Genomic DNA, 25,291 nt, shown 5'->3' with positions numbered 1-25,291 from the left:
AGGGCAAGAAGGAAGCGGCAGATAGAGGCTGAACGTCCTGCCCCTGAGACTGACTTCATGCCTCCAAGTGTTGCCATCGAATCAGCCCATTCTTTTGGTACCTCCTCAGTCCCGAACCAGGATGCCTGGATATCTTTGCAGCTCAGGCTGGGAAATCACATCTTCTGGGTACTTCCGCTGCAGCCCTGGGGCAAGAAGTCCTGGGTTTGAGCTCCTTACTAGCTGTGTGACCTAGGGCAAGTTACTCAACCTCCCTGTGCCTTAGTTTCCTTGTCTTTATAACAAGGATCAACAGAGTTTTGGCCTTAAAAGGTTTTTTGCTTTGTTTGTTTTCATTTAGGTATTGTTATATAACATAAAATTAACCATTTTAATGCATACAAGTCAGTGGCAATTTAGTGCATTCGCCGTGTTGTGCAACCACCACCTCTGTGGAGCGCAAAAACATTTTCATCCCTACGGGGGTTATTTTTGAGGATTAAACGTGTGAATGTTTGTAAAGCCTTCGAACTGTGCCTGATACAGCACGTGCCAAGTAAGTGCTCAATAAACTGTAGGAGTGATTGATAGGAAAACGGAATAGGAAGCACGTGGCAGGTGGTGCTATTACTAATTCGCTTCTCTTGGCTGGAGGAGGAGGGAGTGAGACTCTCATTCCCTTCTAGGCCCCATTTTCCACTTTGAGCTCTCTGTACCCACGCAGCGATCGCACCCCTTCCCCCCCCAACCCAGTGGCCTCCTCACCGCAGGGGCGGCGCTGATGGTAGCCAGGAGACCTGGAGACTCCCCGCAGTCTCAGGGCCTCTCCTCTGCTCCTCGTGACTTTTCTTGCCCCCAACCCCTTTATCTCCCACGCCAGCTCCTACTCCCCCAAGATGCCACCTTCTGTGGCCAAGAAGACACGAGTGGGGTAGCCAGGACGATTCAGCCTGGGTGGAAAAGTATAATAGGAGCGTGAGCACGCCCACAACTAGGAGGAGCTCTTGCGACCGGACCTCCCCCACTTACGAGAGCGCACCGGCTCCCTCCCCAGGGCTGGCATTTACTCCAAGCATCCTGGGATCCCCAGGCGCTAGGAATGACCTCCAAGCTCCCCCCACACTGCCAGGCCTGTCCGCTTAGAAGAACCACTTGGGGAGCTTGTTAAACAAGCACGTTCCCAGGCTCTTCGAGCAGTGCACGGGATTTCAACATGCACCCTGCTGAGGGAAGTCTTAGGAGTTGGAGAGTTTGGGATATATTGCTCCGCCCCACCTTTCCAGGTGTAAACATCCCAATTTGTGGTTACTTTGTGCCAACTCAATGCCTTTCGTGCTGTAACAACGGCCAACAGTGTGAATGCTCACTACGCGTCCTGCACTGACGCCCAGGAGGAGCATGAGTTTCCCTGATGAACCCCGGGTCCAGCGATACACCCCGGACTCCCATCTTCCTCGACAATTCCCCTTGGTGGCGACCCCAGGAGCCATGGACTGTCGTTTGCTGCCACCTTGTGGCAGGGATGGGAACCGTGTGCTCCATTTCCATTCTTGATAACCTTAACCAAGAAAACGCAGAGTACTTACCCGTGTTCCATGTCCCCAGTAAGATCCTGCGGACGTGGGGCAGATGAATAAGACAGACACGGTCTCTTGCCCTTGCGGAGCTCACAGTCTCCTGGGTCAGACCTACAAATAAATAAAATGAATGAATAAATAAGGTGATTACAGAGTGTGACACACGCTAGGAAGGAAGCAAACGGGCTCTTTATCACAAGCTGCAACCATATATTTGCTAAACAGAGCGCTGTCTGTCTCCCTGTACACACTCTCCCTGCCCAGAACTGTGGGCCACGCAAGGGCAGGCAGCTTGTCTGACTCCCTCTTGCAAATGGGTGAAGTCACAGAGTGCTGGCACATAGTAGGTGCTTAGTAAATGTCAAGTGAATGAATACACGGATGACAAGGCTGTCCAGAGCCAGCTTCTTGGCTCCTCCAGGACAAACAGATGGGGAGAGGGAAGGGAGGGCTGTGGAAGGAAGGCTGGGTCCCCGGGATCCTGGGAGGGCCGGGAGGGTTTACTTGTGAGCTAAAGTGGGAAGGATGGGAAATCGTCACCCTCCCGGGGAAGCCCCAGTCCACCCTGTTTTAAATTGTACCCTCACTCCGCTCGCTTCTTGAATCCCTTCCCTGGTTATTTTTTCACCTTGGTATTTCCCCCCATCTCACATAGTACTATACATTTGCCTTATTTATTTAATGTCTGTCTCCCCCACTGAAATGTAAACTCTACGAGGGCAAGGATTTTTTACCTGTTGTGTTCACTGATGACTCTCCAGCGCCTAGAAAGGCCTGACACTTAGCAGGAGCTCTGTAAAAGCAAGCATGTGAATGAAAGACGCACGTTGGCGTCTTAGGGCAGGGCCAGAAGGGCTCTGGGGCGTAGCCAGTGGAGGGAGCAGATTCAGAGCCCAGGAGGAGGGGGTTGACCCGAGTTAGGGAAGGGGCCAAACGTGAACTGTACTAGGGCCAGCGGGGCTGGGCGGGGCAAGGGTTCGCCTGGGAGCAGAGCTAGACTGGGGTTGGAGCCTTGGGGCGGGGTCTTCCTGGGGCTGAGCCATCCCCGAGGCTGCGTGCTTTAGGGGCGGGACCCTATGGAAGCGTGGCCTGCATGAGGAGTGGCCAGTCTGGAGAAAGGGCCGGGGTGGGGGCGTGGTCAAACAAGGATGCATAAAAAGAAGGGAGGGGCTAAGGCTGGGGTGGGGCCAGTCTGGGGCGGGGCCTGTCCAGGGGGTAAATCTGGGCGGGGCCGGGGCTGAGCGGAGAGGGAGGGCGGGGGCGGGGCCAGGCCAGGCCGGGACCTACTCTGTCCTGGGTCCTGGAGCGCTCCCCCCTCCCGCAGGCCCCTCCCTGACCGGCCCCGACGCAGGGTGTGCTGGTCAGGACGCCCCACGCTCGGCGATCGCCGGCCCGGACTGCAGGGTCCAGCGATCGCGGTTGCGCCCCGCCCCAGGTGCTGCGCTCTGGGCCAGGCGGCCGCGGGGGATCCGGGCGGGCTCAGCTCCGTGCTGCCGTGGGGCTGCGTCTCGGAGACTCCGAGGGCTAGGGTGAGCGGGGCTTCGGGGGACCTGTGCGTGCATGCGTGTGGGCGCATGCATCAGTGTGTGTGCGTGTGTGTGAACCTCTATGCGCATCCTAGAGGGGATGCTGTGTGCGAGCATGGAGTTGAGTAGGTGCGTGCTCCAGGGAGCTGGGCGTGTGTGCAAAGTTGAGTGCGTATGCAAGGGCGGTCTCGTGTGGGAGGGGAGTCGTGCATGTGTGCGCGTGTGTGGCAGAGACAGTGCGTGTGAAATTTGGTGAAGACTGTGTGCGTATGTTAGGATGTCTTGGAGGAAAATGGGAGGGCAGGTGCAATGATTCTTGGGGGGACTGCAGGGTCGGGACGCCCATGGTAAGCTGTGGGGTGCAGTGGGTGAATGAATTGTGGGAGTGTAAGAATTGCGAATGTGTGTGTTTCCAGGTGGGTGGCTTTATGGGGTTTTCCGGGGGCCCTCAGCATGAGGATGGAGGAACGTTTGGGGGTACTGATTGCTCCTGAGGAGTGAGTGTGGTCTGGGGCATTGAGTAATGGACAGGGCAAGTGTTTGGGGCATGGCCCAAAGTAATTTGGGAATCACATCGGCCCCTTTGCTTTGAGGGCTGGGGAGATGTGCGGATGGGGCCAGAGGGATGGGCCTGCCCCTTGCTGGGGGAGCAGTGGGCAGGGTTCCTGCTTCCCGTGGAGGGAGCTGCTCCCTCACCAGATACCCTCACCCAGGCTCTGTGCCCATTCCTGCCTGGCTGGCTTCCGCTGGTGGTCCTGCGAGAACATGGTGCAGAAGTACCAGTCTCCTGTCTGCGTCTACAAGTACCCATTTGAGTTGGTCATGGCGGTGAGTGACCTCTGACCCTGGGGCCCCTTGTGTAACAGTTGGAGGGAAACAAGAGGTCAGCTATGATGGGAGGGAGACGGAGACCCTTGGATCCCCAGATCAGAAGGAATTAATGAGCTACTCCACTAACCTTGTGGGTCCAGCTTCTAACCAGGCCATCCCACCTTTCCCCACAACTTCTAGAACCCTTGCCCGCTGACCCAAACACAAGGTCTTTCTTTCTTTTCCTTACTGAAGCTTATCTGTTTGCACCTTGGTCTCCTTTGTCAGAAAACAAGGATAGCAAAGGCCGAGTTGTTTGCTGGCTGTCGTTTTGTGTACTGATAGTAATAATAATAATAATAATAATAATGGTACATATTCTAATGAGGATGATGACAGCAGCCATTCACTGAGGGTTTGCTAAGTTTACATACGTTGTTTTGTTTAATTCCCAGAAGCTCTTATTATTCTCATTTTACCTCCATTAAACCAAAGCTCAGACAGGTGAAGGAATGGCCTTAAGTTCTGTGGCCAGGAAGAGGTAGAGCCGGGCTTGGACCTGCACGGGGACAAGGGGGTAATTCCAGAGCCACAACACCCCCCATGTCCTCCCTCTGCTCACACACCCCCTCCCCTCCCCTTCAAGGAAGCTGAGACCAGGGGGAGAGGGGGCATGTGTGGGCAGGAAGGGTCCGAGAGCAGTTGTCTATGCAACATAGAATTGTCTCCCAGGCCCTCCTGGATCAGTGGTCTGTGCACTGTGGGGCAGGTGCTGGGGACAGGCAGACGTGGGTTTCCTTCTTGGTGCCAATCACTCTGCCTCTCAGAGCTTTCCTCCCCAGTAAAACAGAGGCAGTGCTATGGGGTTGTGGTGAGGAGTGAATGAAATAGTGCCTGGTGCCTCTGGCTCAGTGCCTGGCACACAGTAGGTGCTCACTAAATGCAGCTGTCCCTGTTATTACACCATATGGTGTTTTAAGTGATTGTACTGAAAGTGTAAGAAACACCAGAATCCACCCACATTGTCCTCATCCCACCCTTGGTTGCTTAATCCCAGCCTTCTTTCCAAGGACTTTGATATCAGTTGACAGCTCTGTGTATGTGTCCTCCCCTAACCTATTCTATGAATCTACCTACGTATGTCACATAAAAGATGAAAAAGCATCATTGCAGTAATCCATACATGTCGTGCTGTAATGTGTAGATGGTTCCAGGTCAGGAAAGAAGCAGGAGCAGGCCTGGGCTTGTACTGACAAGCTGGGTGACCTTGGGCAAGTTACTTAACCTCTCTGAGCCTGCACTTTCCGTCTCTAAAATGAGGATTACATGGTTTCCAAATCTGGGGGTCTGTTGTGGATTAATTGAGTCAACACATGTAAAGCTCCCAGTACAAGGTCTGGCACAGACCAAATGCTATTACTGTTATTGTTACTGTTATTGTGTTGTTTTCTGTGTGACTTTCCTTCATTTGTAAAGGGGGTGGGACACCCCAGAGACTTAGGGATGTGCAGTCAGAGGTGCTGCGTCCCTGCCGTTGCCTGGCTGTGCTCTGGCTGTGTGTCTTTAGAAAGTCACTGAATTTCTCTGAGCCCCCATTTCTTCCTTTGTGAAATAGGACTGGTTATATGCACCTCATAAGGTTGTAACTAGGATTGAAGGTGATTGTAGTGCATGTGTGGTGGGGGGTGGGGGAGGGGAGGTGGCCAGCACAGGGCCTGGTCTATACTTAGTGGACAATAAATGGCAGCTAAATATAAATAATCATCCTCTGTCTAAGGCTCCAGACAGCTCACATATTCTGACCCTAGGACTCATTCATTCATTCATTCATTCACTCAATAGAAGAGAGACACTGTCCCCACTTTGCTGGGATAACCTATGGCCCAGAAAGCCATGAAGCCAAGAAGCTGAGACAAACGACTATAGAATGGAAAACTAGCAAATTTTTATTATTGCATGGGCTTAATAAATGTGAATTTAATTTAGTATGTTTAGGATTCTCAAAAGAATATTTACAATCATTGCATTTTAAAATAAAAATGCCTGCTAAGACTTAAGACTTAGCACTTAGGATTGTATTAATAGGACTGTTGGAATATGTGAAGTGTATTTTGTCAGCTTTGAGTTCCATAATTGACTCAGTTTACTCCCCTAGCTGTTAACAATCTCTAGGGGTTGATGGATAAATGCTTGTGGGTACAACAGGAAACAAAAGTTTTCAGATATTTATTATCTGTATTGTACTAATTTGTCATTTGTATTTTTCAAATACTATGTCGCCTTATCTCCATACAGTCCTTGTTGGTGAAAGGGCCCCAAACTGCCCCAACGTTGTCGACAAAGCCACTTTGCCGACTGTTTACAAAACATCATTGTCCCCAGAATAGCTGCATAACTCAACATAACTTGCTCGCTGTGCGGGCACAAAAGGGTTTTTCTGCACTTAATGTCGGTCTTTGTTTCTCAGCTAAACACTTGCCCTCAGTTTGGGTCAGATGCCAGGGAAGTTTCGGATGAACTCAGCTATTTTGACCACATCCGAGTGACCAGACAAGCTGGCTTTTGGTTTTTCTGTTTAACAAAACTGACTTGAGAATCAAAGCACCCCTTCACTTCTTCAGAAATCCACCAAACCACTGAAGTTCACAAACCACTGAAACTGGGTTTGTGGAATTGGTTATAAAATAGTACTAAGGCAACCTTTCTAGATCCAGCTTAAAACTTAAAAAAAATGATTTCTCTCTTTCATTTCAAAAATGTAACTAACCCACTGAGTGGGTATCTCTCTCCTTGGGCCAAATTCCTTGACGTGAATTCTGTTTCTGAAGGATGGAATTCTAGGGACCTTTGCTTTCTCCTTTCTTGATAGTATTCTGTATTATTGGGTTCAAAACAATGAGCTTGTATTATCTTGGTAAGCAGAGGAATACAATTAAGACAATGGAGGCAGCTGCCTATCAGGGTTGGAGAGAATCCCTTGTCCCTTTGAATGTGGGGTCCCCGAAGGTGGGGGGGTCTTTGTGGAGATCCCAGTATGTAGAACACAAAGACCATGTTTTGGACTGTGGACTGTGGTTACTTGAGCCCTGAAGGCCACTCTCTGGTCAGCCTACAGCCTGTTGTGAATGATTTCCAGCTCATCTGGGCTCTTCTCCTGAATGGGTGGAGGTTACGAGCCGGATCCTCCAGGCTGGGTCCCTGCTCCAGTTTCTTACCTGTGAAATGGAGATAATAAAGGCCTCTTCTCCTCAGAGAGCTGAAGTGAGGATTAAGTGAAGGGACATGTGTACCCGGACAGAGCCTGGCATGTTGTTTAATGCTCATGAAATATCCCTAAAGTGTATTATTATCATTTATTGTTTTAACAGCTTTTATGAGCTATAACTCACCTACCATACAATTCACCCATTTAAAGCGTCCAAATCAAGCAGCCGCGTAGCGCAGGGAGATCAGCTCGGTGCTTTGTGACCGCCTGGAGGGGTGGGATAGGGAGGGTGGGAGGGAGGGAGACGCGGGAGGGAGGAGATATGTATATATGTGTAACTGATTCATTTTGTTGTAGGGCAGAAACTGACACACCATTGTGAAGCAATTATACTCCAATAGAGATGATTAAAAAAAAAAGGTCCAAATCAAGGGTCTTTAGTATATTCATAGAGTTGTGCAACCATCACCACTGTCAGTTTTAGAACATTTTCATCACCCCGGAAAGAAAGCCCAAACCCTTTAATCATTATCTCCTAAACTTCCCCGTCGGGCCTGGCCCTTGACAACCACCAATCTACTCTCTGTCTATGGTTTTGCCTATTTCGGACATTTCATATAAATGAAATCATACACTATGTGGCCTTTCGTGACTGACTTCTCTCACTTAGCATAATATTTTCAAGGTTCATCCAGGTTGTAGACTCTATCAGTATTTCAACCCTTTTTGTGGCTGAATAATATTCACGTTATGTGGATAGACCACATTTGTTTATCCATTCACAAGCCTATGGACATTTAGATTGTTTCAAATTTGGGGCTATTATGAATAACGTTGCTGTGAACACGGATGCACAAGTTTTTGTGTGGGCCTATTCCTTCCAAAGAAACCCCTGCTGTGAATGGTGGTTGTTATTTAGAATATTTAGGCAGATTCTATTTTAAATTTTATTTAACAAACATGTACACAGCACCTACTAGTTTTGAGTCCATTCAAATATTAACTCATGTGCTTCTCAGAACTACCCCATGAGCTAGGTTCGTTGGGTAACCCCATTTTACAGTTGAGGAGACTGAGGCACAGAAAGGATGAATGGATTATCCAAGGCCACACAGCGAACACATGGCAGGTGTGGACTTAACTGCAGGCAGTTTGGCTCCAGAGTTTACATCTCCAACCATGAGCTCTGCTGTTTCTCAGGGCTGAGGATCTGAAGTTATTGGGGTGGACTCTGGGCCGAGTAAGCCGTCCCATGGGGCAGTTACCATCAGGTTTGTGTCTGGAATGTCCACACCCCATCAGAACCCTGCAAAGGAGAGCAGAGCCAAAACCTACAGTCCCTGGCTTCTTGGAGGGCAGCTGATCACAACAGTCCAGAAAGGTTTAACGAACACTCTGTGTGCCCACCCCCTCAGGCCAGCTCAGAGGCAAGTACTTTAATAGCAACCTCAGCTGCAGCAGAAGAGGAAACTGAGGCTTAGAGCGGTTAAGGAGACTGTCCCTGTGTCAGTGTATTTTTTTGCTAAGGCCGCGTAACAAAGCATCACAACTGGGTGGCTTAGAACAACGGAAATGTATTGCCTCCCAGTCCTCGAGGCCAGAAGTCCAAGATCCAGGTGTTACCTGGGTCGTGTTCCCTCTGAAGGCGCTTGGGAAGGATCTGCTCCAGGCTTCTCTCCTGGCTTCTGGAGCTCCTTGGCTTGTGGTGGCATAACTCCAACTTTCACATGGTATGTTCCCTGTGTGTGTGCACTTCTATGTTCAAATTTCTTCTTTTTTTTGTTTTTGGCCACGCCGCGCAGCTAGTGGGAGCCTAGTTCCCCGACCAAGGACTGAACCTGGGCCCTGAGCAGTGAGAGTGCAAAGTCCTAACCTCTGGACCGCCAGGGAATTCCCTAAATTTCCCCTTTTTACAAGGACAGCAGTCATCTTGGATTTGTAAGAACATCCTAATGACCTCATTTTAACTTGATTACCTGTATAAAGACCATATTTCTAAATGAGGCCACATTCTGATGTACCCAGGGTTAGTTATCCAATATAGCTTTTTGGGGGGACACGATTCAGCCCATAACTCTCAGTCAATGGCATCATTACTAAATGGCAGAGATTCGAATTTAGGGAATCTGACCCCATAGCCTGAGCTCACAGCCAGACATCCTGGATTCTGTCTCTGATGTTCAGTGAACGTCTATGTGCCAGTGGCTGAGGTGGCTTCAGAAGTAACCCGGCTACCTCTTGTCCGTCCACTGCCCAGGGGTCCCTGTGGGGCTCAAAGCCCTGTGGTTTTGTGTTCATCTCAGATTCTGCAAACCTAAAGAAGGAAAACGGCATGATAATTTCCTAAGCAAGAGGCTGGCTGTTCATCCGGAGGAAAGGTTATAGAGGTGAGGGCTGTTGGTAGCAATTAAGTGTTAAAATATTTAAAGACCTGGACTTTGTATTGATAAACAGCTTGTAATTTAGCAAATGGGTTATTAATAAGGAGCAGCCTCTGAAGGTAAATCCTTGCAGCCCAGACCAACGGCAGGCAGTTAAAGTTGGAATCGTTGTTATGGATGTAGTTTTAATAAAGCAGCTGGGGCCTTATTTAAATGAGTTTAAATTAGTTCCCTGGAGCCTGTCATCTGATCCCGTTGCTAACAGATTAAGGGAAGCAACATTTTCCACCCTGGATTTCTTACAGGGCCCTGACGGGCTCTGATCTGGGCTGGGAGAACGGAGGTGATCCACTGCCCAGCAAAGTAATCTGATTTCAGGGGGCCCTGAAATCAACTTTAGGCCCTCGTTCATTAGTTTATGCATGCGTTAATTCTTGCACGTATGCATTCCACCAATATTTATTGAGTTTCTGCTGTGTGCCAAGCACCGTGCCAGGTTGCAGGAGCTACAGACTAGGTGATTCTTAGCACTTCTTGAAATGCATCATTATTCTGTTAATTTGCTTGCCTACTTGTTTATATGGAATTTGCTTGTTTATTTGTTTATATGGGTCTTTTTCATTACATTAAGCTTCAGAAAGGGGGAGACCTGGTCTGTCTTGTTCTCGTTCTGTCTTGACCTGGTTCTCCTGACATGATCCCTTCCTGCCCTCATAGAGCTTGCAGTGTGTGTGTGTGTGTGTGTGTGTGTGTGTGAGAGACAGAGAGAGAGAGAGAGAGAGAGAGAGAGAGAGAGAGAGTGGCCAGGCAATGTCATGTAGCAGGATTTGTAATTGGGGCAGAACTTGTTTCTTTGAAGAAATGAATGTGGCTTAGTTGGGCCCCTGTGATTTAGAAAGTGGCTGGTGGGGTCAGTTCATTTCTTCAAGGACTTTGGGCACTTGGGAAGGTGTGGAAAGTGGATTGGAGGGGGCATTTCCATCCCAGAGGTGGGGAGAGCTTGGGGAAGCAGAGTTGACCAAGGCTGGGTGCATTTCGGAGACACTTAGAAAACCTAAAATAGCATTTCGGGACTTCCCTCGTGGTGCAGTGGTTAAGAATCTGCCTGCCAATGCAGGGGACACGGGTTCGCGCCCTGGTCTGGGGAGATCCCACATGCCTCGGAGCAACTAAGCCCGTGTGCCACAACTACTGAGCCTGCGAGCCACAACTACTGAGCCCATGTGCCACAACTACTGACGTCCACGCACCTAGAGCACGTGCTCCTGCAATAAGAGAAGCCACCGCAATGAGAAGCCCGTGCACCGCAATGAAGAGTAGCCCCTGCTTGCCGCTTTCTAGACCCAATGCAGCCATAAATAAATAAATAAATAAATTTATAAAAAAATAAAAATAAAATAGCATTTCCCTCCCGTCATGATCCTGACATAGCACTAAGTGTCAAGACACTCTGGGTTGACCTCACTGCTGCCCTGCCTCTCCCTGAACCATCAGTGGTACCAGCTGATCCCGGAAGTCCATGGGTGCAGAGCATGTTCACAGGAGACTTGTTCCCCACTCCGCTCCCCACGAGTGGGTAAGAAGCCACAGCAGGCTTTTGTGCAGTGCCCTGGCCCAGCGGAGGGGCTACACATTCCCGCAGGGCCAGAGAGGCCAGACGTTCCCCTGGCATGACCTCACGAGGAGGACACCAGGTCCCAGCCAGGCAAAGGGAGGCTGGCTTCCTTCCTCTTCCTTCCTTCCCTCCTTCAGCAAATATTGGCTGGGTGTCTATGGTGTCCCAGGTATGCTACAAGGCCGCTGGGGAATCCAGTGGGGAAGGAAACAGACCTAGAGACAGAGGCATTGACTATAAACAAATAAACACAGACATGATACCCTACTCCAAATCACAATCTGGTAGGGCTATAAACCATCCAGAAGATGGCTTACCCTCTTAAAAAACTGTGGTAAAATATACATAACACAAAATTAACCATTTTTAGGGGTACAGTTCAGTGGCATTAAGTGCATTCACATTGTTGTGCAACCATCACCGCCATCCATCACCACAACTTTTTCATCCTCCCGTACTGAAACTCTGTCCCCATTAAACACTAACTCCCTGTTCTCTCCCTCCCCCAGTCCCTGGCAACCACCATTCTACTTTCTGTCTCGATGAATTTGACGACTCTAGGGACCTCATATAAGTGGAATCACACAGTATTTGTCCTTTTGTGTCTGGCTTCTTTCACTGAGTATTATGTTTTTGAGGTTCATCCACATTGTAGTGTGTGTCATTCCTTTTTATGGCTGCATAATATTCCGCTACATGGCTGGACCATATTTTGTTTTTCCATTCATTTGTCAATGGATATTGGGGTGGTTTCCACTTTTTTGGCTACTGTGAATAATGCTGCTGTGAACATGGGTGTACAAATATCAATTCAAGAACCTGTTGGTTTACCCTTGTCCATTAAAAAAAAGAAATCTGTGTGGTGACTGGCACTGTGCTAAATGCCTCACACACCTTATCTCCCTTTAATCTTTTCAACACCCCTTACAGAGTCGGTATCATTGTCATCATCATCATCCTTTTCTTTCTGAGGAAACTGAGTCTCAGAGAAGCTAAGTTGAGGTCACCCTGCTGGCAGGTGGCAGAGGCAGTGTCTAAACCCCATGAGTTGCGTTGTCTCTGCCATTTCACCATATCCCAGCCTTGCCCCCTGGGTCCTTCTGACTCTTTTGTCTCCTGAGCTGCCTTTGACTAGAATAGCAGCAGGTTTCTCAGCTCCAGGGCCATCTGGGTACAGCTGTTTCTATAGATTGTATACAGCAGTCATTTCAAAATGTTCCAGTGATGTTGCCCTGGTTCACCCACGTCTGCTTGCCTTCATCAGCAGGGCTGTAACTACTGCCATCGGGTGTCTGATGGCTCCTTCAGCAACTCTGAGCAACTCTGCCAAGAGCTGGGGGGTCCACACAATGAAATATTATTCAGCTGTGGAAAGGAATAAAGCACTGACACGGGCTACAACACGGATGAACCTCAGAAACATAATGCTCAGTGAAAGAAGCCAGACACAAAAGGCCACGTATTGTATAATTCCATTTGCATGAAATGTCCAGAAAAGGCAAATCCATAGAGACAGAAAGTAGATTAGTGGATGCCTAGGGCTGGGGTGGGGGGAAAGGGCAGTGACTGTGATGGGTGTGGGGTTTCTGTGGGGTGATGAGACGTTTTGGTATTAGAGAGTGGTGATGGTTGCAAAACTTTGTGAATGTTCTAAAATCCACTGAACTGTACATTTTTATTTTTATTTTTTTAATTAATTCATTAATTAATTTTGGCTGCGCCAGGTCTTAGTTGAGGCACACAGGATCTTTGTTGTGGCATGCGGGATCTTTAGTTGCGGCATGCGGGATCTTTAGTTGTGGCATGCGGCCTCTTAGGTGAAGGTGCGGCGTGTGGGATCTAGTTCCCTGACCAGGATCGAACCTGGGCCCTCTGCATTGGGAGCGCAGAGTCTTACCCACTGGACCACCAAGGAAGTCCCTGAACTGTACACTTTTTAAGAGTGCATTTTATGGTATGAGAATTATATCGCAATTTAAAAAAACAGTTGGGGGAGCTGAGAGGATTGATATGTCTGTCCTGGGGTCTCCCAGGCTTGCGGGGGAAGCTGGGGGTGGACAAGAAAGTCCCCTGAGGAGTGTGACAGGGAGGGTACACTTTGTGCAATGGTCACGGTTGTCAGTGCCAAATCCAGCCTGCAGCACGGAAAGAGAAGGTGAAGTGTTGGACTAGAATATGTTGGTGTGGTTTGGATATTCTTTTCCCACTTTTGGCGGAAGGTTTGGGGTAAGCAGCATTCCAGCTTCCTTTGAATTTGCATGAGGAAGAGCAGGAAGGAAGGAGGGAGGGGAGGGGAGGAGGGAGCAGCTGTCAAGTGATTAGCAGAAATAGCTTTTCTGTACTTTATAGAATCTCACTCTTTTTTAAAATTTAAATTTATTGAACAAATGCTTATGTAGAACGAACCATGTGCCAGGCACTGTTCTCAGCACTTAACCAAAACAGGTTCCTTTATTCCCCTGATGGCTCAGTAAGGGAGCTACTTTTCTTATTCTCCTTTTAACAAATGAAGGAAGGAGGGAACTGAGAGCTTGATGACTTGTTCAAGGCTACAGAGCTGGTGGTAAGCAGAGTAGAGATTCAAACCCAAGCCCCAGAGTCTACAACCTTCATGGCTAAGCTACACTGTCCTTCACTCCTTTATCATGTAATGTCTATTGAGTGTCAACTGCATGCTAGGTATTTTGCTAAGCACTAGGGATTCAGGGCTGATGACTTTTTACTTCAGCAGTTGTGACACGGGAAAGAAGGAAAGAGGCACAACTGAGCACTCATTGGGAGGTTTCATGATTACTTCCCTTTATAGAGTAATCATGTTATAGACTAATCGTGTTCTCGGGGAGAAACAGGAAGTACTGTGCTCAAGGTTACCCAGCCTGGAAATGGGCAAGTCTGGCTAGGAATCTAGGCTCCCCTTTCCACATGGTTAGTGTGTTGATGTGGATTTTTGCAGGATGGGCAGCTCGTAGGAGGCTTTCAATAGAAGTTTCCACTGGCCTCTGCCTGCCCCAGCCCTGTCCCTGCCTGGGCAGGTTCTGGGCCTTGGACCAGCTCCCTTTCTGAGCTGGCATGCGTGGGTGTCCCTCTCCAATCACTTGGCGGAAGGGCTGAAACCAAATCCTTCTGCTACCCTGTGTCCCCGAGGAGGCCACAGCATGTGTTTGTCCAGCTGGGGGAAGCTCAGGCCTGATTTGTGGGGATAGCAGTCAGGGTCTGAGGCTCTCAAGTAGGGATAAAACTATCTGTGTGAGCTGGTTTCCAACACAGGGAGGGTCCTGTGAACTACCTGATCCTGTAAGACCCTGTCACCTGCCAAAGGCAAAGGGCCCCTGATCTGAGGGGTTGGGGCCAGCAGGATTCAGGATTTCCAAAACACTGACATTTGTGATGTAGCCAATGTCCACTGAGAGGCAGGACTGGGAGGTTCAGGGTTGGGGGCTGGGTCAGATGGGCCTGCGATCCAACCCCACCACTTACTGGCCCTGTGATGCCAGAGGCAAGTCACTCTGCCTTCTCGAGCCTCAACTTGCTCATCTGTAAAATGGGGAAATACTAGTTTCCATCCCAATGGGATGTCATGAGGACAAAATGGTGCAGTCAGCCCTCTGTAAATGTCACCATAACAACGGTGTCCAACACCAGCCCTCACAACCCCAGGGAATCTCTGGCTGACAGCCTCTGACCCTGGAGAATTAGCACTGGGGTAGACTCCTTGTTTTGGGGCCCCCTGCCTTCCAGATGGAGCCTGGGCTCTGGGGTCCCCACAGTGCTTGGGGTGGCACCATTGTTGAAACAGCAGTGCCTTCCCTCACACAGTCAGGGAAAGCTGTGTCCAAGAGCCCGTCTGCTGCTGATCAGCTCCGCCGTTATCTGGGGGTGCCAGACGGGATTCTTCCAACAAGAGGTTTGTAACAACAGGAAGTTGGTGAAGTTCGGTTGGCTGTGTGCACTGCACTAACGGCCTGTCATTTCTCTCCCTGGACCCCTTTCTTGGGGCTTTTTTGGGCCATTGGCAAGTTTGCATTCTTTCTTTCCTTGCCCGTCGGCTTTTCCTTGTTAGCCCTAGTTAGCCCAAGAACTGAGATGGGCACATGTCTGAGTTCAGTGCCGCCAAAAAACACATAGCCCAGGCCTTGGGTATGCCATGTGCAAGCAAGTATATGGTTAGAAGGTGTCATAAGTGCTGCCAAGAAAATGAACAGGACAGAGAACAGTACAGGAGGCAGCGTTGCAGGGATGAAGGTAGGGGAGGATGTCCCAGGAAGGGGGGCCGGCACAGATGAGTCCCTGAAGCCAGAACATCTCTTGAGCCTTCAATCCAGGTCTCCTACCCTCTGGAAGCCCCTGTGACTCAAACCTCTCTCCCCCTTGGATGTCAGGTGGATTGATTAGTGTTCCAAGAAGAAGGAGCAGCAAGTGCAAAGGCCCTGTGGCAGGAACAAGCTTGGTGGGTATATTTGTTTCCTGTGGCTGACATAACAAAGTACCACAAACTGGGTGGCTTAAATAGCAGACATTTTTTACCTCATAGTCCTGGAGGCTGGAAGCCTGAGATCAAGGTGTCAGCAGAGCTGGTTCCTATTGAGGGCTGCGAGGGAGAATCTGTTCCATGCCTCTCCCCTAGCTTCTGGTGTGGCTGGAAATCTTTGGTGTTCTTTGGCTTCACCCCAACCTGTGCCTTCATCTTCACATGGCATTCTCTCTGTCTGTGTGTTTGTGTCCAAATTTCCCTGTTTTAAAAGGATGCCAGTCCTATTGGATTAGGGGCCTCCCCCCTACTCCAATACGACTTCATCTTAATTAATTACATCCACAACAAACCTATTTCCAAATAAGGTCACATCTTGCGGTACTGGGGGGGGGCGGTTAGGATTTCAACCTATGAATTTTGTTAGGGGTGGATGACACACAATTCAACCTATGACAGCATGTTCCAAAAACAGCAAGGCTGGAGCAGAGAAAAGGAGGCTGCAGTGGGAGGTGGGATGGTGGAACAGAGTAAGGAGTGTAAGAGTAAGAGTGGGATTTGTTCCGGGCATCCAGGCCTGTTCTGAGTATGTCATTCCATCTGGGGAGCAGGAGAGAGACTGCAGAACAGAGGAACTGGAGATGCTCAGGGGCAGTGTGGCCACTGCTTGGCAGGAGTTGAAGGACTGAGGGTAGAGAAATCAAGACCACATGGCCCCGGGGGAAAATGTCTGGGCTGTTTCCAAGCTGCTGAGCAAGGGATTCCTGAGGGAGCAGGGGCTGGGCCGGCTTGGGATTTAAATCCAGGTTCACCATATTGCACTGTGTGACATTGGGTAAGTTACTTAGTGTCTCTGGGCTCCAGTTTCCTCATTTGTCAAATGAGGGCACCATTCAGAGGATTAAATGGAAGAAGGCACACAGCTGGAGGAGCAGAGTCGAGGCCTCACTGTGTGCCAACTGCTCTGAGACGTGATCTAGTGACATCCTTACCACCAGCCCATTTTATAGATGATGAGACGGAAGCTCAGAGAGGGCAAGCGACTTGCCTAAGGTCATGCAGTGAGAAGGTAGCAGGAACTCAAACTGAGCCTGACCAGTTCTGACACATGCACCCTTTTCCCTCCATAAACTTTCAAAAAAAGGTCAGCATCCCTCTGCCCATCACGGAGGTGGGGCAGAGCCCAGCTCCGCTGGCTCTCCCTCTGCTCAGAAGGGGCTGGGAGGGTGTTGTTTGCAGTTCTTGCAAATGTGCACTGTGCCACCATTTGAGTCCTGTTGCCTGGAGAATAAAAACCCTGGGTGCCTACTATGTTCCAGGCTCTGCCTAAGATACTCAACCTGGTATATACCCATTTTCCAGATGAGGAAATGGCTAAGAGAAAAGAAGGGACTTGCTTCTCCTGGAGGTGGAGCTGGGCTTCATGCCAGGCGCCTGACCCCACCCCAAGCTCTGCTTACTTTGCTATGCAGCTCCTTCCTCAGTGGAGAAACGCCTTCCTTTGAAAGAGGGCTCAAGGTGGCCTGAGATGTGTAGGGGAGACACAGTTCTCAGGGGGCCTCCCTTGCCAGCCCTGAGGCTAGACCCCCAGGAGTGCCATTGTGCATTCTCCCCTGAGGAGAGTTATTCTAACCCTGGGGTGTTTGTACAAAGCAACCAGCCTCTACACATGGAGGCAGCCCTGTCCTCCTGACCCTGGCGGACGATGTGCTGGGCTGGCCTCGTGGGACCTTGAGTGACACCAAGAGCACGAAGCATCTCTTCCTTGTCCCTCCTGCGCCTCTGCCCTTCTGAGCTGGGTGGTCCCACCTCCCTGCCAAGAGCCAGGAGGGAAGGGAAGGAGGTGTGTGTCCTCAGATGCCGGCACTATTTTTGGAGCTCACTTTGATCCTTGATTCTGGGACATGTGGCTGTGACAGGCTCTTGGAGCAAACCCTGCTTGAATACAGTCAGCCACGGATGCTGGTATGCCCCCCGGCGGCTCTGACCCTGGCACTTCTGGGGTTGAGCTCTCATCCTCCAATCTGGATGCTTTTTCTTTCTTTTTCTTGCCTAACTGCCCTGGCTAGAACCTCCAGGACAATGTTGCATGGAAGCAGCCAGAGCAGACATCCCTGCCTAGTTCCTGATCGTAGGGGGAAAGTGTCAGTCTTTCACCATTGAGTATGATGTTAGCTGGGGTTTTTGTAGGTGCCCTTTGTCAGGCTGAGGAAGTTCCCTTCTATTCCGAGTTTGTTGAGTGTTGTTTTTTATTGTTTTAATCATGAAGGGGTGTTGGTTTTGTCGATTGCTTTTTTCTAAAAGATATCTTCTTTTAAAATGCTCCAAGCCATATTTAAAATAGATAACCAACAAGGACCTACGGTATAGCACAGGGAACTCTGCTCAATATTCTGTGATAACCTAAATGGGAAAAGAATTTGAAAAAGAATAGATACATGTATATGTATAACTGAACCACTTTGCTGTACACCTGAAACTAACACAGCTTTGTTAATCAACTATACTCCAATATAAAATAAAAAATAAAAGACAAAAATAAATAAATAAAATGCCCCAAGCTAGCCCACTCTACCTTCCCAGGGCAAAAACTTAAATGTAGAGTCGAAACGTGATTTGCCAAGTCATAGCTCAGGCACTCGTGTGTCACTGCTGTAGAATAGATGTTAAGACGGTGGACTTGGTAATACAGGCAGTGGCCACTGCTCTTTGCACAGGCCAGGACTCTCTTCTCTTCTCTGGGTACCCCCTCTCGGAATTGAGACAACAGCCCAGTGAGGGCTGGAGGGAGAAAGGTTGTGCTCTGGCTGCCCCCAGCCCCCTTGGCGCTCACCCCCGCCCCTCTGTCCCCAGGCCTATGAGAAGCGCTTCCCCACCTGCCCGCAGATCCCCGTCTTCCTGGGCAGCGAGGTCCTACGCGAGTCCCGCAGCGCTGATGGGGCGGTGCACTTGGTGGAGCGGAGCTGCCGGCTGCGGGTGGAAGCCCCGCGGCTGTTGCGGAAGGTGGGCGCGGAGGGGGTCCTGGAGAACCAGGGACCCCGCGGAGGAGGGGACCGGAGGGGTGGTAGGGGATGGTGGGCGGGGGACCTGGGACCAGGGAGTGGGTTCAGGCGTTGGAGTGAGTGTGTATTGGTACCCGGAGGGCGTTCTGGGCTGGGGGCCTCCCATGTCCAGGAGAGACGAGGGCCGGGAGGCTGGGCTGAGACTGTAGGAGGACCAGGGACAAGAGGAAGTCCCGGGGTCCGGGAAGTCGGGGGAAGGGGGAAAAGTCGGGGATCCGGGCTCTGGCTGGTGGGCAGGTGCGGGGCAGGGGGCTGGGGGTCCCGGGGTCTGAGGGTGACAGGCGCCAACACTCTGGGTTCGCGCCCCCAGCCGCCACCTCACGTCCAGCACGCACGTCCCTGCTGCCCTGTCCCTGCAGATTGCAGGCGTCGAGCACGTGGTCTTCGTGCAAAGAAACGTCTTGAACTGGAAGGAGAGGACTCTCCTCATCGAAGCGCACAACGAGACCTTCGCCAGCCGCGTGGTGGTCAAGGAGAACTGCAGCTACACGGTGAACAGCGGGCTGGAAGCCCCGATATATATGTATTAGTTTAAGCAGTCTCAAAAACTGCTTGGGACATACTAAAATATTATTCGTGTTTATCTGAAATTCAAGTGTGACTGGGCATCTTGTATTTTATTGGCTAAATACAAGACCCTGCCTCCCCACCCCCTTAATGAAACTGTGCCTCAGTTTCTTCACCTGTAAGATGGGGTTAATGATTGTACCTACCACATAGGTTGTGGTGAGGATTAAATGAAGTAAAATATCTGAACCCCTTAGAGCAGTGCCTGGCACATACTAAGTCCTGTATACGTGTTAACTTTTTTTTTCTTTTTTGCGGTATGCGGGCCTCTCACTGTTGTGGCCTCTCCCGTTGTGGAGCACAGGCTCCGGACGCGCAGGCTCGGCGGCCATGGCTCATGGGCCCAGCTGCTCTGCAGCATGTGGGATCTTCCCGGACCGGGGCACGAACCCGTGTCCCCTGCATCGGCAGGCGGACTCTCAACCACTGCGCCACTAGGGAAGCCCACGTGTTTAACTTTTTATAAAATTTTTTATTGGAGTTGATTTACAATGTTGTGTTAGTTTCAGGTGTACAGCAAAGTGAATCCGTTATACATATATCCACTCTTTTTTTTTTTTAGACTCTTTCCCATATAGGCCATTACAGAGTAATGAGTAGAGTTCATGTTAACTTTTAATGTAATTAATGATAATTATTATTCTCCAGTACATACTGATTGAGCGCCTACTATATGCCAGGCAACCTGACAAGTCCTGGGCACCCAGCAGTGGACCAATCTGCCTGACCATTGCCTTCACGGGACTTCCATTCCAGTGGGAGACACAGATGAGAAAAAAAAAATCAATATATACTTACAACTTTGTCACAGTACTAAGAAGGGATCCAGAGTTACAGAAAATAAGAGGAGGTGACAGTGTCTTAGGTAACAGTGTCCCCCAGGCCTCTCTGAGGACATGCCGCTGAAGCTGAGATCGGAAGGATGAGAGGGCTGGGAAGAGAGTTCTGGAGGAGGAAACAGCACGTGTGAAGACCCTGAGGTGGATGAGGGAGGTCTGAGAATGGGGGCTGCAGGGGCCGAGTACTGCTGGCCTCGGGGCTGCAGTGAGGAGTTTGGAGGCATTTGCTGGGATGAACCCAGCTCTGCCACTTTCTTGCTGAGTGACACTGGGCAATTGCTTCCCCTCCCCGGGCCACCCTTCCATATCTGTAAAATGGGGACAGCAGCAGAACCCGCCTCACTGGGCACTGGGAGAAGCAAATGAGGTAATGTAGGTAAAGCCCCTTAGCTGATGCTACATCCCAGATGGTTAGCTCAAGGTGGTAAATCCAGGGTAAAAAATGTGGCCCATTACAGGTTTTTTTTTTTTTTTTAATTGGTTGTGCCGCATGGCTTGTGGGATCTTAGTTCCCTGAACAGGGATCAAACCTGCGCCCCCTGCAGTGGAAGCATGGAGTTCTAACCACTGGACCGCCAGGGAAGTCCCCTGGGTGTTTTTGATGTGTCTTTGCCCAGCCTCCTGTTTGGGAGACCTTGCCTCATTCATCTGTCTGGTCCCTAGACACTTTGTGTGGTGCCTCGTATACAGCAGGCATCCAGTAAATTCTCACCGCTTTTTCCTTCCACATTTTCAGCTCCTCTTGGAGCTTCCTGGAAACTGAGTCCAGGATGTTTACCTCTGGGGAGGTGTTGGTGGTAGTTTTTTATGTCACTTTTAGTGTAGTGTTTCTTAGAGTGAGTTCTGCCAACAGCTGGTGAGTGGTATCACCAAGGCTGCTTGTAAATACAGATTCTAAGGCCCTACCTTGGACCTGTTCAGCCCAGGCATCTGCATATTTAACAGATGCCCTGCTAATGCTTCTGCCCACGGAAGTTTGAGAGGCACTAAGGCTGGGTCTGCACAGTAGCTCTGTCCATGAAATTTGTCTTTGCTTACATATATATGCATATTCATTTATGATAAAGATATGATATATAAATACATATTTTTAAAATATAAAATATAGTATTTATGTATAATTTATTTATAATGGTATATTAAATATGTTATTTAAATATATCACTACGTATGTACAATTTTTAAGGGATGGGAACATTGGTCTCACTTTCTTTTGGTCCCTCCTGAGAGGGCTCTCTGTTCTCTAAGGCTTTAGACCTTGCATTGTTCTGGGCAGGGCCCTTTGGTACTGCTGCTGCCCTTGGGTGTTGCCAGGCTGTGATGTGCTGTCCACTGCATGCTCTAGCTGGTCCAGGTCTCCAAGAGAGCCCCCTGGGGAGGGCACGGCATCTCCCACACTGAGACCATGTCACTGCCCCTGCCTGGCTTTCAGGTCCACCCTGAGAATGAAGACTGGACATGCTTTGAGCAGTCTGCCTCGCTTGACATCCGGTCCTTCTTTGGCTTTGAAAGTGCCTTGGAGAAGATCGCCATGAAGCAGTACACAGCCAACGTCAAGAGGGTAAGAGACGGGTTCCATAGGTCATACAGAGGAAGGTGCACAGACCTCAGAGCCTGCGGATCCCGATCTGCCACCCCAAGACCCTTAACCTTCCTCAGCCTCAGTCTCCTCATCCGTGGAATGGGTATTCTAATCAAAGTCATATCACATGAGATAATGGATGGAAAGCACCCGGTCCATAATGGGGGCACCATAGTCATTGTCCTAAAGCTCCTAGGCTTGGGCAGTGAACTCTCTGGACAGAGGGACATTGTGCACTGCTTGGTTTAAAGATCTCAGACCCATCACTGAGTGGAGGCCTGCTAGTGTAGTGAAACAGGTGAACTTCATTTTAATAATATATTTTATCCACGTGTTATCAATATAAAACTTACTTGTGTGCTATTTTACATTCCTCGTTTGGTACTATGTCTTGGAAATCTGGTGTGTATTTAACACTCCCAGCACATGTCCCTTTGGACTGGCTGAATTTCAGCTGCTCAGTAGCCACGTGTCAGGCTGGCTGGGGCCGGAGCCAGGAGGGGGCGACTCCCAGGCTGAACTCCGAGGTACTGATGTGTCTCTCTGACCTCCAGGGGAAGGAGGTGATCGAGCATTACCTGAATGAGCTCATCTCCCAGGGCACCTCTCACATTCCCCGGTGGACACCTGCCCCAGTCCCAGAGGAGGACACCCACTCCCAGGCTGGGCTGAGGGATCCTGGCTCCCTGGAGGTCTGCGGGCCTGGTAGCGCCCAGGGCCCTGCTCCCGAGATGGTCAGTACTGATGGTAGGTCTCAGCCAGCCAGCCAGTTCTGTTCTGGGGTCTGCAGCTTGTTTGCTCACTCTTGGGGGGAGGAGGTGGGGGTGGGGAGAGTTACCAAGGGTCCCCTTGGTGTTGGGACTCAGCTTCCTCCCTCTCCTGGCTGCTTTGCCTTCTCTGTGCTCCAGCCCAAGAGGCAGAACTGACTTATTTCTAGATCAGGAATTGACTGATCTGGTACCTCAGGGCTGCCGTTTCCTCTGTTTTATTAATATTCTATATTAAATGAGTAATGCATGATCGTGGTAGAAAAAAATTGAAACTGCTCAGAAGATGTGAAGTAGGAAGTAAGACTCCTTTCCTCTCACTGGAGGCAACTACAGTTTTTCCTGAAATTATTTAGGCATATATACGTACATAATACGCACACACACGTGTATACACTCATACACACATGTGTAACCTACACTGAACAAATGAGAGCATATATACATTCCATTCGATATTTTGCTTTTTTTTCACTTACCAATGTTGCTTGAACAGCTTTTTGTATCAGTGCATGTGTATTGGCACTTTGCAGTATTTTGTGGTGTGGTTGCACCATTATTTATTTATTAATAAAGATTGATTATTTATTATTTTAGGTTTTTTTTTAGCTAGTCTCCTATTGATGGACATGTAGATTGTTTCCATTCTTTTTAAAAATGCAAATAATGTGGTACCTCTTTTACTTAAGGTTTTAAAAAATATTTTCATGAGCACATATATATATAGCATATAATTTTGAGTTGATTTGCTGAGTCAAATGTTATATGCAACTAAAATTTTGGTAGATTTATCAATTAGGCCTGCAAAGAGGTATAGTAGTTAATGTTCCCACCAAAAATGTGTAGCTGCATCTATTCCGGACTTTATCCCAGCTACCTCGAGACTATTAGTAAATGTTTTAAACTTCTGAAGGGCAAAGAGTGACCAATGGTAGATTAGTGGCCATTTATTTCTTTATGAGTGAGGTCGTTTTATTTTTTCATGTTTGGTTTTTTCTTTTCTTTCTTTCTTTCTTTTCTTTTTCTGTGAATTCCTGTTCTTGTCCTATGTCCATTCTCCTGTTTTTCCATCAATTTCTTATTGCCTTGTAAGAGCTCTTTGCATATTAAGGCAATTAGCCCTTTGTCATATTTCAGACTCTCATCGACATGGAAAATGTTCACAATATAGTGTTAAAGGAAAAAACCTAGGACACACAATTGCACATGCCCCATGAATCCAGTTTTAACCATGTGCACTAATGCCCACAATGACTGTTTTCTCTTTGGGACCACTGAAGTGTAAGCGCTTGCCTGACACAGAGATATGCCACAAAAATACATCTGGGGCTGTGTTTAGGGAGAACGAAATTCATTTGTTCAACAAATATTTATTCTTCACCAACTGTGTGCACTAGATGGCTGCTGTTGTGCGTGTGCTTTTAAAATATTAATTTTTTTTTTTTTTTTTTTTACTGCACTTCTGCCCTTTTCTGTGCGCACACTCTGTGTGTCGTGCCCTGTGCCCTCCCCATTTTGCACTAGGCCTTCCCTTCCCTTTCTGTCTGTGCTGTCCACCAGCAGAGCCAGTACTCAGGATGGCTGGAGGGAGGCAGGATCATGCCCCTTCCACCCTGCTCTGTGTCACTGAGCCTTTGTGCTCAGAAGGAGAAAGGGGCCTCACATCTGCCTGGAGGCCGGAAGGAAGCTGGCGTCTACTGCCTCCCTCGTGTTTCCTCCCTCATCCCCGCCTTGCCCCCTCCCTGTCTTCAGCATCTCTACTTCTGACCACGCTGAGGTGTTGCAGGGGCTGGGTGGTCCCTCCACAGCATTCCTCCTGACTCTGTTTACCCAGGTGGCTACTGGTGCAGTTGCCATGACCACCAGCCCTGGGCTTTTTTTGTTTTGGAGGGAAACGCTGGGTCCTGCTGCTGGATGTGTAGACATTCTGTTTGTTTTCTTATTGTGCCCTCTGCACACAAAGAACAGTCTATGCCCATGAAGGCTGCTCTTTGTGGACCATCTGCACCCAGGGCTGAGATGCTAAGATGCTGAGATGCCTCACCATGCCAGCATCCGCCACCACAGCAGTTCAGAGTGGGCAACAAGACCTCAGCTCCGAGTCCCGCCTCTAAATGCCGGCACATGCTGACCTCAAACAGCCCAATTGTGCGAGACAGGATTGAACAGCGGGCATGATCCATGCAGCTCCCAGGCTGTATTTTGGGGTCAGGGCTTTGTCTACCCAAAACCTCGAACCCCACAATGGGGCTGGGAGGTGGGAAGGCAAAAAGGACTGGTACTTATCCGCTGCCTCCTTTATGCTGGGCACACCACAGGCATTTACTTGTTTGAGTTATGGAACCTCTCTTGGCCTCAGTTTTGTCTTCTCTAAAGTGGGAACAATAGTGACACCCACCTCCTAGGGCTGTTGGGAGCTGGCTCAGATGATGCATGTCAGTAGACATGAGCTCATGTTGTCAATAATCTTCAGAGGGTGGGGCAGCTCCAGAGGGTGGGAATTTGTTTTTTAATTGGAGTATAGTTGATTTACAATTATTTTTTTTTAACAACAAAAAATGATTTATTTGCAACACAGCCCAGTCCCCATCATTTCAATACAGCACAGGAGTAGGAAAGAGTCACACTGCAATCATCACACTGCCAAGCTGCTGAGGGATCCTGGCTCCCTGGCTTCAGTTAGACACATATGTATTCTTTTTTTAATATTCTTTTCCATTATGGTTTATCCTAGGAGGCTGGATATATTTCCTTGTGCTGTACAGTAGGACCTTGTTGTTTATCCATTCTAAATGTAATAGTTTGCATCTACCCACCCCAAATTCCCAGTCTATCCCTCTCCCTTTCCCCCTCCCCCTGGCAACCACAAGTCTTTTCTCTATGTCTGTGAATCTGTTTCTGTTTTGTAGATAG

At 49.2% G+C, this 25,291-nt stretch overlaps 1 protein-coding gene and 1 long non-coding RNA gene across 2 annotated transcripts in view; one reads left to right on the top strand and one right to left on the bottom strand.

The window, feature by feature from the left end:
- Positions 1-751: 751 nt before the first annotated feature.
- On the bottom strand, positions 752-2,697 carry LOC113626232 (uncharacterized). Its single transcript, XR_003435095.1, has 3 exons — positions 2,291-2,697; positions 1,566-1,667; positions 752-929 (listed from the first exon to the last, which is right to left on the bottom strand). It is a non-coding gene; the product is annotated as an uncharacterized LOC113626232 (long non-coding RNA).
- Positions 2,698-3,276: 579 nt separating this feature from the next.
- The window catches only part of SEC14L5 (SEC14 like lipid binding 5), a 39,729-nt gene continuing 17,714 nt past the window's right edge, over positions 3,277-25,291 (top strand). Inside the window, exons 1-5 of the mRNA XM_027117477.1 lie at positions 3,277-3,910; positions 18,415-18,564; positions 18,983-19,114; positions 21,462-21,590; positions 22,166-22,358. Coding sequence (XP_026973278.1) covers positions 3,686-3,910; positions 18,415-18,564; positions 18,983-19,114; positions 21,462-21,590; positions 22,166-22,358 — 829 coding nt within the window. The 5' untranslated portion in view covers positions 3,277-3,685. The remainder of the gene's footprint in view (positions 3,911-18,414; positions 18,565-18,982; positions 19,115-21,461; positions 21,591-22,165; positions 22,359-25,291) is intronic.

This window comes from Aethalodelphis obliquidens, unplaced genomic scaffold (genome assembly GCF_003676395.1).
Source record: "Aethalodelphis obliquidens isolate GAN/ISIS:26980383/991018 unplaced genomic scaffold, ASM367639v1 scaffold18, whole genome shotgun sequence".
Lineage (NCBI taxonomy): Eukaryota > Metazoa > Chordata > Mammalia > Artiodactyla > Delphinidae > Aethalodelphis > Aethalodelphis obliquidens.
The sequence above is the reverse complement of the archived record's forward strand: the minus strand, read 5'-3'. Positions and strand labels throughout refer to the sequence as shown.